Consider the following 15104-nt stretch of genomic DNA (forward strand, 5'->3'; position numbering starts at 1 on the left):
TCTGAATAGGTATAACAACAGAAGTTTCACCTTAGTACCTTCTCCTTTTTGAGTGTTTAGGTGGGCAAAAGAGACTTGGGGGCATGAGACACAAGGCAGAGAGAAATTCAGCACAGGGGCTAAATCAACAGCAGGCCATGCGACCACAGTCTTCGTGTGCAGTGCTGCTGGAGCAGGGGATGGTGTAGGACTTGCAGTGGTTGTGTGCACTTTGTGGCCAACAATGCTGAGTCACGCCAGCATCACCCTCTAAGGGAACAATGCCAAAAGACAAGCTACCGCCTTTATGTATTTGTGGTGTTTATGACTCACTCCCAGGTAAATGCAGGCCTTTATTCATGCTTGGTGACTTTTCATGGTAATCATTCAAAATGTCCTAGTGTCATAATGCAATTAGAGTAGAATTCATCTTGAGTCACTAAAATTACATAATTACTAATATTAATCACAATTACTATCAAAGCTATGAACCAAATTCAAACTCAAACCTAACAGCATCATAATCCCTGAAAATCAGATGCCCAAAGAGTAAGGCCGGTGCCTCTTAAAAGTCAAACGATCCTTTGTATATTTAAAACAGGCTAAAATAAAAGTTGCTAAGATCTCAGTCAGACCAAGTCCCAGGGTCCGAGGAGATGCATTTGTCCTATGGCTGGAGCAACAAAAGCACAGCTGATAAAAAGAAGCAAACAAGCCATTATTCTTGTATTTTCTTGTCCTAGCCTTCTATGCTGTGGCTCTAGCACTTCTGCTTTCAGGGGACAAAACTAGGGTAGAAGGGTAACTATATTCTCCACTGAAGCTTAATGCTCAGAATAAAATAGTTACTTGAAGTGGGGAAAAAGATTTACCCTTTTTTGTGTTAACAATGAGGAAAAGTCCTTAAGCTTAGAAGAGTAAGGTACGGCCCAGCACTATGGCTCATGGCTGTAATCCCAGCACTTTGGGAGGTTGAGGCAGGAGGACTGCTTGAGGCCAGGAATTTGGCACAATACAGCCAGACCCCATCTCAAAAAAAAAAAAGAAAGAAGAAGAGGAAGGTGAAAGTACAATAACATGACTTCTTAACAAGATTTACCCATAATCATATCTGAAGCTCAACAAATTAAATAGCTTTTAAATAAAAGACACAGCAGAATATGACCAAAGACAGAAGAGAATTATTTAACCACAGTTAATAATTTGCCTAGGCTCACCTTTCAATTGGCTTATTCAATAAAAGCACAGAAGAAATACAATGCAAGAGGGATTTAACTGGGGAGACTTGAAATGCATTTCAAAAAAAAAAGTGTGTTTCACTAAATGAAAGAGCAGCAGAAGGAAGTTTTTCAGTGCAGAAAATAAGCATAACTCTCCCTCTCAGCTCCTCAAAATCTATTTTCAGGACTATATCATTCAGACACATCTCAAAATTGTACCCACACTCCTGGGGTCCCTGGCCTGCCTGTGACCCTTGCCTAAACTTTGATACAGAGACGTGGTGCTCTCAAGGCCAAAAACTGCACCAGCCAAGCACACAAGTACTCAATGTTTCATCATCACCCTCTATCAGTCTGTCTAGGATTGTGACACTACTTCTCAGATGACTCCAAACACTAGTATGTATCAACAGGGCACACACCCCTTACTTAATACCCCTGGTACTAAGTACCCCTGGATACCCAAGCACCAAGTCAGGAGGGGAGCAGAGTTGCATACCATGCACAGTTGTGGGATTAGCAGAGACGAAAGCAGTACATATCAGAGCCGAAATGAGATCTCACACTGTCCTTTGCTTATGCACCTATTTCAGTATTTATCACAGTGGTCTGTGAAATGCCTATCTCCCCACAGGGACCATGTCTTAATCAACTTTGGATCCTTTGTCAACCCTACATGTTGCAGTTGTTCAATAACTATGAGAGTCAATTTCCAATTTCACAGGCTACAAGGAAGGGCAGACACTCTGAATGAAATACGACAAATTTTGCAGGCATCAGCATTACTCTAAAATATTATGATTTCTATTTTCTCCTCCTGTTCACTTCCATTCTTTCCTGGAGATACCATGGGAAAGACAAAGATCAAAAATAGAAAAAGCAGATGTTTGACAAAGATTGCAATAAAAATAGTAATCCACTAAGTATAAATATTTTAAAAGTTCTCATTTCTGCATAGGCAAAAAAAAAAAAAAAACTAAACCCATGCTACTGGACCCTCTCATCTACTGATTTTTTAATCCCATCACCTGCCAAATTGAAATACTTTGTGTCCTTTAAAACTCATGGCCTGGCCGGGTGCAATGGCTGATGCCCTGTAATCCCAGCACTTTATGAGGCTGAGGTGGGAGGATCGCTTGAGGTCAGGAGTTTGAGACCAGCCTGGCCAACATGGTAAAACCCCATCTTTACTAAAAACACAAATATTAGCTGGGCATGGTGGCACACGCCTGTAGTCCCAGCTACTCAGGAGGCTGAGGCAGGAAAATAGCTTGAACCTGGGAGGCAGAGGTTACAGTGAGCCAAGATCTCGCCACCGCACTCCAGCCTCGGGGACAGAGTGAGACTTTGTCTCAAAAGCAGAAAATTTAACTAATTTAATGTAAATAAGAAAATTAAATTAAATTAAAATTCATGGCCCAAAACATATACCGCAATCACCCCAATATATTAAGGCTCACTGATTTTCACTCAAGATCAACAGCTCAGTCTCACCAAGCACAACAGAAAACCAGCAAGAAAGTTTGTTCTTTCCTTAAATCATAAGGACATACATTTTTAAATGAACTCAGAATAATTTTTTAAAATTATAGATCTGCTATATCTCAGAGAAGGTATCTGGCTATAAAGGATAAAATATAGCCAGAAATATCCAGACTTGGTAAAAATGTTATTGGTGATAATATTTTGGTGTTTAAGTATACACAATGAAGCTCTACTAGTTGCTTCAATCATTTGAAAATCATAATTTGATTTTACAAAAATACTCCAATGTTTTCAGTCAAATATTTTGTTATTTCCAAAACTCGATATAGAATACAATTTCTACAATTCCTTTTAGAAAAGCTTCCAGAAGATAAATTCCTTCCAATAAAGTATTTGATAGTTTGACTTTTTTTTTTTCCAAATGAGGTCTCACTGTATTGCCCAGGCCAGAGTGCAGTGGTGTGATCACGGCTCACTACAGCCTCAACTTCCATGGTTCAAGCAATCCTCCCACCTCAGCCCCGCTCCTAGTAGCTGGGACTACAGGTGCGCACCACCACACTCAGCTAATTTTTGTATTTTTTGTTGAGACGGGGTTTCACCATGTGCCCAGGCTGGTCTTGAACTCCTGAGCCCAAGCAATCTGCCCGCCTCAGCCTCCCACAGTGCTGGGATTACAGGCGTGAGCCACTGCACCTGGTCAAGCATGTTTCTTTATTGCAGGACTTTTCTGAGCCTTTATTAGTATGCAATAGACTCTCCAAAAGGAAAGTGGAGTATGTGATGATTCCTAAGCTTATTTCACAAGAAAATTATTTTTTATTTCATGTATTACCAATCAGCCTTCATCAGAAAAGAGTATTTTGAGGAACATACTTTGAGAACCACAAGTTGGTTAATGAAACCTCAATAATAGGTTTTAACTTGCAGGAACTCCCATTAGCCTTTTTCTTTTTCTTTTTCTTTTTTCTTTTGGCCATTGACTACATCTTTAAAACCATGGACAGCCATCTTCAAATGCATGCCCTTAGAAAGGAAAACAATACCTATAAGAACACATAGAGGAGCTAACACATATTACCACCTTTATAATAAAAAGTCCATGAAAACTCAGGCAGCTGCTATTTTACACTGACAGAATTATGAAAGATCCAAAGCCTATAGAACATACTGCTCTCTGCATATTTCAAGTTCAAATTGGGTAGGTTTACATCTACGCAATTTGAATATGGTAACAATCATAATGAAAAGGAAAACTTACCAACAGAAGCAGAGTTTTTAAGAATCGACTCCTTTGGGGTTCCTTTTTCAATTCGTATTGTGGCCCACTGTTCAAAAACAAGAAATACTAATTTAAACTGTCCCACAGACACAACATAAAATACTTCAACCATATTATACACAAGTGAAATTACACATCAAGCTGTGACAGTATCTGAACTAAAGAGATAACTCCAGTGAATCTCTGATATAGCAGTATTCCAAGTCCCAAGTATACTTTTATATCAGTTACTGATAATGCCCTAATAACATGTGGGAAGGACAATATTTACCCTTTCTCAACCACCTCACATGCATGGGTGTCCTGATAAATTACTCATTGAGAAGGCTGTGAAGCATGGGGGGCATGAGTACAGGTCACGGCATCAAGAATGTCTGGGTTTAAAATTACTTATTCCCTATAGGCCTCTGTTTCCTCATTGTAAAATAAGGATAATAGATCCTATCCCATAGGGTTGCTGTCACATTAAACAAGATGACACATGTAAGGGCCTAAAATGTAGGGCATAAAGTATAAGTATTTTCACAACAAATTAGACATTCAGGGGTAGGACACACTCAAAGATGCATCAGAAATAAGCTTGCAGAAAGAGGCAGCACAGACTTGGAAAGCTGGAAAGGACTCGATGAAATCATTAACTAAGGCACGATCGGCTCACGCCTGTAATCCCAGCACTTTGGGAGGCCCAGGAGGGTGGATCATTTGAGGTCAGGAGTTCAAGACTAGCCTGGCCAACATGGCAAAACCCCATCTCTACTAAAAATACAAAAATTAGCCAGGCATGGTGATGCATGCTGGAGCTACTCTGGAGGCTGAAGCAGAATTGCTTGAACCAGGGAGGAAGAGGCTGCAGTGAGCAGAGATCAGGCCCCTGCACTCCAGCCTAGGCAACAGAGTGAGACTCTCTCAAAAAAAAAAAAAAAGAAAAAGAAATCATTAACTACAGAAAATCGTCTGTCCACATGGTTACTTATGAAGATGCATAGGAAAATGTTATAATTATGAAGATCTACAGATTTTAGGGAATTTAAGAACTGGAAAACAACTCTCGTGTTGTTTTGAAGGTACCTAGGAAATAAAAAAATGTACCCGGATGTGATTTTTTTTTTTCTTTATACATTTTTTACACACTTCCCAAATTATTCACTATTAACATCATAGTTCAAAAACTGCTAGTGAACTTTTCAAGTCTCTCATTCTAGAGAATCCCCAGGGCTCTTACACTAAAAAGTATTGTAATAATTATAATTGAACATAAGTACCCTTGAAGGGGCAGAGACAATTTTTTCTTTTTTTGAGACAGGGGCTTGCTGCAGCCTTGACCTCCTGGGCTCAAGCAATCCTCCCACCTCAGTCTCCTGAGTAGCTGGAACTACAGGCCCGCATCACCACTCCCAGCTAAGTTTTAGATTTTTTGTAAAAACCGGGTTTCACCTTGTCAACCAGACTGTACTTGAACTCCTGAGCTCAAGCAATCTACTGGCTTCAGCCTCCCAAAGTGCTGAGATTACAGGAGTGAGCTACCATTTTATATCGTATTTTATTTTATTTTACTTTATTTTATTTTTTGAGAAGGAGTTTCGCTCTTGTTGCCCGGGCTGGAGTCCAATGGCATGATCTCGGCTCACTGCAATCTCCGCCTCCCGGGTTCAAGTGATTCTTCCGCCTCGGCCTCCCAAGTAGCTGGGACTACAGGCACCCACCACCAAGCCCAGCTAATTTTTGTACTTTTAGTAAAGATGGGGTTTCACTAAGTTGGCCAGTGTGGTCTCAAACTCCTGACCTCAGGTGATCCAAATGCCTCAGCCTCCCAAAGTGCTGGGATTATAGGTGTGACCCACCGCACCCAGCCCAGAGACAGATTTATTAATAGGCCAAGTCAAAAACCTCAGTTATTGCTAGGCTCAAAAGAGTTTGTTGACGAGAGGTTAAAAATTTTTTCAAATAAGAACGTAACTGATAGAGAATAAATAACCTAAAACGTACATCAAGGTCAGGGAGTAACGCATGATATCTGACTACGTCAGGACCCTTCAAAACAACCCACAGAGCCAAACAAGAACATGCCATTTGCACTTAGAAAACAGCCTATAAATAGAGGCCAGTCTTTCCAGCTTCCAGTGACAAGTGACTAAATCATAAGACTCAGTCTTAATCTGATTGCATCCTGTTATCTTTTGCAGATTTAGTGCACGAGTTCTCAAACTCTGGACTAATACCACTCAGCTTTTCTCAACTGAAGTAACTGTTTTCATAGTTCTTCACTTAAAGCTTCAGGGCCTATTATCATTTGTAAGTAAACCAAAGATATAATTAAAATAAAATGTTGTAAACAATCAATCATTGTTCATTTCAGACTCATTTTTTTTCATTGTGGGCGAGTGATTTTCTATTTTATACAAATAGTAGTTACCTTAGACTAGAACTATTATTCCATGCTCATGTGATGGAAAATGCTGGTATTCTGTGCCTGTTAATGGGTTGAATTATGTCCCTCTAAAATTCATATGTTGAAGCTCTAACCCCCAGTACCTCAGAATGTGACTATATTTACAGATAGGGTCTTCAAAGGGTGACTACGTTAAAAAGAAGCCCTCAGGGTGGGCCCTAATCCAATCTGACTGATGTCCTTGTAAGAAGAGAAAACTTGGACACGCAAATAGACACAAGGATGTGAGCACAGAAAGGGCCATGTGAGGATACCACACCTTCTTGCTAGAAGGTAGTCACATGCAAGCCTAGGAGAGAGGCCTCAGAATGAGGCTAAACCTGCTGACACCTCGATCTTGAACCTCTAGCTTCCAAAACTGAGAAAATAAATTTCTGTTGTTTAGGCCACCAGTCTGTGGTACTTTCTTATAGCAGCTCTAGCAAACTAATACAGTGACATTCCTCAAAAAGCATGATCTGCTCAAAAGCACTCCATGTTTTGGCACCAGACAAGTCTCAGAATGCATTCTGTCTCCTGAAATGATAGCTCTAAAGGTCTACCCTGCATAACACAATTACTGTGTTAAGGTAAGCACATTTTAGGCCAGACACTGTGGCTCATGCCTATAATCACAATACTTTGGGAGGCCAAGGCAGGAAAATCGCTTGAGTCCAGGAGTTCGAACCAATCTGGGCATCAGGGTGAAACCTTGTCTCTCCAAAAAAAAAAAAAAAGTTTTAAATTAGTTGGGCATGGTGGTACACGTCTGTGGTCCCAACCACTGAGGCGGACTGCTTGAGGAGGTCGAGGCTACAGTGAGCTGTGATCATGCCACTGCACTGCAGCCTGGGTGACAGGGAGACCCTGCCTAAAAAAAAAAAAAAAAAAAAAAGATATGCAAATGTTAAGGTTGAAGAAGCAGACATTTAGTACCTAAGGGAATTTGTACTAGAAAACCCTTTTCTTCTGTAGGATGACCCTCCACTGAAAGTAAAAACATGCCTGTGCCTTGCAGCTAGATAGATATACATTTGAATTGCAGTTCTGCCACTTCCTGGCTGGAATCATCTCACACAAGAGACTTTAACGTCTTGGGGCATCCATTTCATCATCTCTAAAACAGGGACAAGGCCAGGCGGGGTGGCTCATGCCTGTAATTCCAGCACTTTGGGAGGCCAAGGCGGGCAGATCACTCGAGGACAAAAGTTGGAGACCAGCCTGGTCAACATAGTGAAATCCCGTCTCTACTGAAAATACAAAAATTAGCCAGGCATGGTGGCTCACGCCTGTAATCCCAGCCACTTAGGAGGCTGAGGCAGGAGAATCGCTTGAATCCAGGAGGGGGAGGTTGCAGTGGGCCGAGATTGTGCCGCTGCACTCCATCCAGCCTGGGTGACAGAGCAAGGCTCTGTCTCACAAAAAGAAATAAAATAAAAATAAAACAGGGGCAATACCAAAGGTGGCTGTAAAGGCTAAAGGAGATAATGTAGCTCCTGCCTACCACACAGCAGGCCACAAAGTAGCTTCCTCCTCCCTATATTCCACATTTCAGGCCTCTGAAATGGCCAGTTTTTTCCAGACTGTCCAGTGCTTCTCCCCATAAATAGTTATTTCTCTTTTACCATGCCAGCTTCTCTAGCCAATCAGATCAACCCAAATACAAAGACAGAATATCTCTTCCAGACGTTCTGAATCTCTTACAGGGGTATATCAGAACATATCTGCCTCAAGGCATCACAAAAGAGGCAGCTCTGTCAGCAAAATGGTCCTAAAGTACAAAAGTGGCTTCTAACAACCCACAGTTTCTGCCTCCCCAGGAAAGTTGAAAGATACTTATCAATGAAGTTATCTTTCCACCTAATTTCCAAATCCTCTTGGAGGGAAAAAGGTAGCTGTCCAAAATTCACCAAAAGAAATGGCTTTAAGTCTGATTTTTTTTTTTTTTTTTTTTTTAGATGGAGTGTTGCTCTGTCACCCAGGCTGGAGTGTAGTGGCACAATCTTGGCTCACTATAGCCTGTGCTCCCAGATTCAAGTGATTCTCCTGCCTCAGCCTCCTGAGCAGCTGGGATTACAGGTGCACACCACCATGCCTGGCTAATTTTTGTATTTTTAGTAGAGATGGGGTTTCACCATGTTGGCCAGGCTGGTCTCAAATTCTTGATCTCAAGTGATCCGCCCGCCTCAGCTTCCCAAAGTGCTGGGATTACAGACATGAGCCACCACACCTGGCCAAGTTTTACTTTTCATAATTTGTATTCCTAAAACAATTTTCTCGAATATAAAGCTGTAATATTAGCATACATATCCAACAAATTATCATATATCCCTTGAAAATCACTGGCTTGGAGAATCACTAAACTTATTCTAAGTATTCAAGGCTTATCCTCAAGTATCTTGTCATATCAGTGACTTATGCATACATCTAGAGATACCCAGCAATGCAGAAGAAAGTAGAAGTAGGTGCTCAATAAATGATTATTACTTGAACCAGTGGCTTAAGAAGGGGTCAGAGAAGAGCATAAAGCTCAGTGAGTTAACAAGTAACAATTATCAAAATCAGCAATTTAGAAGGTACCCTACACACATTTCAACTTCTAGAATTTGCGTTTATGGTCATGAGAAAGATACCCATTGACAGTAAAACTTGTCAAAGTAAACATATAATAGACAAAACTAAATGATCTTTTTAAATGGTACATAAATTATAAGCAAAGAAACTTGAGAAACATCCAATTATGATCAGAGCTCAAAGAATATTCTTGGGAATGAAATGTAAAGAAAGAAACAACTAAATCAATTAAGAATTTACCAAGGAGTGATACAAGGGCTGGGCCTTGAATGCAGTCTACAAAAAGGCAGTGTATTTGTCCAGCACTGAAGATTTTCTCATGCTAAACATCAACATAATCCCTTAAGGAATTATTCCTATAGTTGAGAAAAGCAGTCCACCATATTAACCCCAGTCTAACAGAAATGTCTTTGAAACATCTAACACTGTTCTAGTTGAAGGATAGAAGATCCTGGGTTACTGTTCTCCTGCACCTAAAGCAGAAATCACTATGGGATCACAGCTCTCCTTCCTGATGAGCTCAGATGCTCCCATAGGAGTTCCAGGCAGTCACAGCCAACAAATCAGAGCTGGCTCACACAATGAATCTGTATTCAAATTCCACATACATCAAGCACCTCTTTGACCTAATAACTTAGTCTCAGCAGACAGGGTGGGTTCCTTATGTGTCACCTACCTAGTTTCCAAGCTATCTAGTTTCTCCCACCAGAATTAGAAAACTGGCATTCTTGACAGTTTGATTGACAAGGAGTTCAGCTCTGGAGTTGTGCAGAAGGACAAAAATTAAAATCTGTGGCCCTGTCAAACTGAAAGTCAGATCCTGGACTGGAGATCATCCTATCAGGTGCAATAATTTGCCAGGTTGACAGCAACCAGCTGGCCTCTGCCCTTAGCTGTACCTTGAGTCACTAAAGAAAAACAGGAGTGAGCCCCTGGAAGCCAGTGGGTATGATTTACCTTAAACCATTCTTAAACAGGGTATAAATTCCAAAAGACATTACTGTATGGGAGAACAGTTCAATCATTTCAGAGTTCAGAGAAAGACAGAACACCAGCTGAAGAGGATCATCTGCTATGGGAGAGGATTCTGAAGAAGGTCTAACAGTAGCAGGCAGCTAAGAAATTCACAGCATAATGTGACCAAGCTCACAATGTAAAGTCAGTAAGAGTTCAAAACAGAAATAGCTCCCAAGTAGAAACAATAAAACTTTAAAAGCATGAGCACTGAGAATGAAGAATCACATACAACTTCAAAGACTAGGCAAAGAAATAGCCACAAACGAGAGTCTAGGGCAATACAGGAGGCTAGCAGGTACAAGACAGTGTCCAGTGGGTTAGAGATGTATTCCCCAATTAGCTGAGGAAGAAGAGCAGATAAAGCCACATCCTAAGGGCAGAGAGAAAATAAGGTCACAAAAATGGGAACCAAACTTATAAGAAGGCACTGTGGAATGCTAGAATCTCAGTAATCATATTATTCTTTTAATAGCAACAAACATTCATATAGTCGATGCAGGCAGCCTTCTAAGGTGCTTGATACATTTTAACTTATTTGAACAACCCTGTGGAAATAGGAGTTATTGTTACTCCTATTTTATAGATAAAGAAAATGAGGCACAAGAGTACATGACCTCCTTAAGGTCACATTTTGAGAAACAGAGCTACAATTTTGGTACCAAATCTAAGCAAACCTGTATCCAGGATCTCTACTCCTAACCACTAGGCTGTACTCAGTTAAGACTCCTGTTTCTGGCCAGGCGTGGGGCTCACACCTGTAATCCCAGCACTTTGGGGGGCAAAGGCAGGAAGATTGCTTGAGGCCAGGAGATCAAGACCAGCCAGGCCAAGATAGCAAGACGCTGTCTCTTATGTAAAAAAAAAGTATATGTAACATATAAATATATATATTTTTGAAACAAGTAGATATAAATTATATACATACAATTTTTTTTTAAAAAAAGACTCCTGCTTCTAACAGTTAATTCAAACAAACCACTGATCTCTGACTCTCAGTTTCCCTCTCTGTAAAAGGGGGATAGCACTTGCCCTCCCTACCCTACCCAGCCTTTTGACACTTAATAAAACCCTAAGAGTAAGCTGCAGTTGTTCTCTACCAGGCCCACTTCCATCTAACATTTTTCTTTGCAGAATTTGGAAACAGGAGGGTAGGGAGACCTGAGGTCAAAGAATATATACCTTTTCAATGGCATTTCAAGTGCTGTTAGTTAGATAAAATTCCATGACTCCACTAAAAGAAAATACGATTTCTTTCTGCCATCCAGGAATTGGTCTCTTATCTTGGGCATAAAGAAGAACACGATGCCTTTCTGAACAGGATGCCTGAGTACACAAAAGGACCTCTGAAACCTGGGGCTGTAAAAACAAGCGGGTGAAGGGGAAACTGCACTGCATAATGGATATAAGCAAATCCTCTGATACAAAAAGTTGGTCGCATTGTTATTATAATCAGTAAAATAATAACGATGCTCAGGGAATGGAGTGATTTTTGCTTCCGACCAGAGGAACAATAGTGGTCCAGTGGTTTCAGCCCAAATCCCTCCAGGTCCGCAAAAGCCGCCGAGATGCTGACTTTCGCACTGCCGCGGGCAAGGAACAGAAATGCACGCACGCATGCACACGCGCGCACACACACCCCTGATCCGCGACCACTGACCTTGAGAGCTGGACCCCAGGGTTCTGAGCCCGCAGTGGCGTGGGGCTGGCTGCATCCCTCCCGGCACTCACCTCTAAAGTTTTCACCAGGATCTTCATGTAGATCTCGGAGATGCCCAGAGACACTCCGAAGACTGAAGGCAGAAGGATGAAGCCGAGAACCAGCGTCAGCCAGGTGGAAAGGATCTTCCCGGCCAGCTCTGCGCCCTCCATGACTCGGCGCACCCACTCGGGAGAAGTCCGCAGTGGAGGGCCGAGCGCCACAGCAGTCCCTGTCCCCAGGCAGTCCCGCGGGAGCTCCAGGAGCAGAGCGCCGAGCCCGGCACTCACCTCTGCGAGGGGAAGAGAGGAAGGAAAAAAACTTTCAGAATTACGGCAATATCCTTCCTTCCTCCCCGGGCTCCTCCTCGCCCCTGTCAGTTAACTCCTTCTCCGCCGGCGGCCCAGGTCTGGGCTGAAGCCACCGCGGCGTGCGCAGACCTGGGTAGCGCGAGCCAGTGGTTGGAGCTGCGGGTAAGCGGAGGGACACCGCAGCGCGGCAGAGCGCGCGAGCGCAGCCGGGAACGCGCCCCGCCCGGTGCCTGAGTTCCTCTGGGTGGTGATTGCGACAACTCAGCAGATGACTCACAGAGGCCCTCCCCGAGCCCGGTTCCCTGCGGGACCACCGCACTTTGGCACACCGGCAGGGCAGCGGGCGGAGCTCGCACCGGGCCGCGGGCTGTGCTGGAGGCTGGCTGCGCTCGGGCGTCCAGAGCCCTATTTCTGCGCGCTGCCCTCGCCCCACCTCCTCCGTCACCCAACGGGGGAGCTCCCTGGCAGAACTTAGCCCAGGAGCGCCGCAGCCTCCTGGGCGGTCTCAGTTTTTCCCTGCGCCCCGCCTCCCCCAGCACTCAGCAAAGGTCCTTTCAGGAGGAGAGTTTTCATCTGAAAAATGTTAATATTTTCTTCACCCGCAGAATGAACTGCTGACGTTTCTGGGACGCTTGAGGTCTTGTTTGTGTGGGTGTAAAACGAACTCTTGGGAAGGACTTCCAAGGACAGGAAAATGCAGAGCACACCAGGTAGCCGTGTACGCCGCTTCAGGCTCCCACACCTCCTTCCCCGCATGGCCTACAGCTGTGGGGCTCAATCTTGCTTATCCCGAGACTAGGAAGCTCTGTCCACGTGTCGCCTAACCCATTGAGCCGCCATCTCCCTAGCACTGAAACCTATCTGTCACTCCCTTCCTGGAGAAGATTCCAACCACACCCTCCCCTACCATTCAGCTAATACTCTCCGCGCTTAGAGGTAGCAGAAATGCCAGGCCGGCGCAAGCCTTCATTCACCAAGCTGACACGTGTCTCCTGGGTGTTCAGGCTCCGCGCTTCTACCGTGCCAGCCCTTATCAGAGCAACGAAGGGCAAAACCCTGTATGTTATTTACTCCATTGCAGTTCTCTTAGAGACCTGAACTATTTTAAGGAATGAGCAGAAGGGATTTTGAGAAGGGATTTTCCAGATTGCCGCTGAATTCGACCAAAATATCTTACAGGTACTTTTCAGGTGTTGTTTCAAGCTGGAAAAACTGGGAGGGCCAGCAAACTGAATTGAAACAGCGTTGATAGCAAATATTGCAGAGAAAATGGTCCCTGCCCAGGGTGTGGAGGAAGTGGGGAGGCAAGAAAGTGAGAAGACCCTCTGTAAATAATGTAGATGTCTGCCTTATGTACTTACTGCCAGGTAACTGTCACAAGCCCCCTCCCGCACTAAGAACGGAAAAAATTATAAGTTGATGATTAAAACCAGGTTATGGACCGGGCGCGGTGGATCACGCCTGTAATCCCAGCACTCTGGGAGGCGAGGTGGGCAGATCACCTGAGGTCAGGAGTTCAAGACCAGCCTGGCCAACATGGCGAAACCCCCATCTCTAGTAAAAATACAAAAAAAATTAGCCCCGCGTGGTGTCGCACGCCTGTAGTCCCAGCTACTCAAGAGGATGAGGCAGGAGAATCACTTGAACCTGGGAGGCGGAGGTTGCAGTGAGCCAAAATCGTGCCACTGCACTCCAGCCTAGGAGACAGAGCGAGACTCCGTCTCTTTTTTTTTTTTTTTTTTTTTTTGTTTGAGACGGAGTCTCGCTCTGTAGCCCAGGCTGGAGTGCAGTGGCCGGATCTCAGCTCACTGCAAGCTCCGCCTCCCGGGTTTACGCCATTCTCCTGCCTCAGCCTCCCGAGTAGCTGGGACTACAGGCGCCCGCCACCTCGCCCGGCTAGTTTTTTGTATTTTTTTTAGTAGATACTGGGTTTCACCGTGTTGGCCAGGATGGTCTCGATCTCCTGACCTCGTGATCCGCCCGTCTCGGCCTCCCAAAGTGCTGGGATTACAGGCTTGAGCCACCGCGCCTGGTCGACTCCGTCTCAAAAAACAAAAACGAAACAAAGAAACAGATTATGAATGAAGACGTGTTAGGAGCTTGGTTTCTCAAAATTAAACCTCTGTATGGGTTGGCTAGTTTAGAAAAACACGGAAAACACAACTACCGAAAGCTGCCCAAAGTCCTTGCTTCCAAAAACTATATATATTTAGTGCAAAACTCCAAAGATTATATTGGCATATTTAATACCATATGTTCAGGCAAAACTCTTATTTTCCTTTTATTCCTCAAACCAAGATGACTAAGGAAGGCTGAATCCTTGTACCAAAGTTTACCCTACAACGGAGATAATATACACAACTTTGCGTGTGCTGAGTGCACACACTCTCCAATGATTTTTGGTGCTCATGAACAAACTCCACAAAATGGTTTTGGTTTTGTTTTAACTCTTACGGAAGAATTATTCTTCCACAGCTGTATGGTGCAATGGTAATAAAATGGAATTTGGAGTCTTCGATTGACACCAGCTTGACACATGTAAGTTTGAGCAAGTGCTTTTGTGCTTCACCTTTCTCATCAGTAAGATGGGTTCTTTTCAGGGTTGAAAGTGATTGTGAGCATGAAACTGCATGGTAAATGACAAAGCTTTATGCAGAGATCAGCAGGCAGCCTGGTGCAAGGACAAAAACTCTCCATCTTTTTCTTGCCTAAAACGCAGGAGAGCCAACACAGGCTCCCCAGGGTAACAAAGGCTCATCTTTGCAGTGCTGGAGGAGGGTGAGGGAAGAGAAGAAATGTAGGGTGATCCTGACCCTGTCTCAAGTCAGGGAAGGGTGGTCCCAACTTGCCGCTCTCCTTGTCTCTCTTTCACTTACCTCACCTCTCCTCCCTCCTCCATTCCTTGAGACTTAAACCTAGGTAGGAACCTACCTACTCCGTCCCTGAAGTCAGGACCCCCTGTACTTACTGTATTTGTTTCCTAGGGATGCCTTAACAAATCACCACAAATTTAAGGACTTAACACAACAGAAATTGATTCTCTCGGTTCTGGAGACCAGAAGTGTGGAATCAAGGTGTCTATCTGTAAGGCCACATTCCCTCCAAAACTGTA

The 15104-nt window shown here is 43.6% G+C and overlaps 1 protein-coding gene across 6 annotated transcripts in view; it reads right to left on the reverse strand.

Moving 5' to 3' along the window:
• Window positions 1–12931, reverse strand: part of GPAT3 (glycerol-3-phosphate acyltransferase 3) — a 70499-nt gene extending 57568 nt beyond the window's left edge. The window contains exons 1-3 of one of the 6 annotated variants that reach the window (XM_078003400.1): window positions 12592–12931; window positions 11714–11973; window positions 3946–4012 (exon numbers count right to left, since the gene is read on the reverse strand). In XM_078003400.1, coding sequence (XP_077859526.1) covers window positions 3946–4012; window positions 11714–11973; window positions 12592–12748 — 484 coding nt within the window. In that variant the 5' untranslated portion in view covers window positions 12749–12931. Of the gene's footprint in view, window positions 1–3945; window positions 4013–11713; window positions 11974–12121; window positions 12535–12591 lie in introns of those variants that run through there. The other 5 variants (XM_078003401.1, XM_015138380.3, XM_078003402.1 and 2 more) reach the window with 5 other exon arrangements.
• Window positions 12932–15104: the final 2173 nt, after the last annotated feature.

Source organism: Macaca mulatta, chromosome 5 (genome assembly GCF_049350105.2).
Source record: "Macaca mulatta isolate MMU2019108-1 chromosome 5, T2T-MMU8v2.0, whole genome shotgun sequence".
Classification (NCBI taxonomy): Eukaryota; Metazoa; Chordata; class Mammalia; order Primates; family Cercopithecidae; genus Macaca; species Macaca mulatta.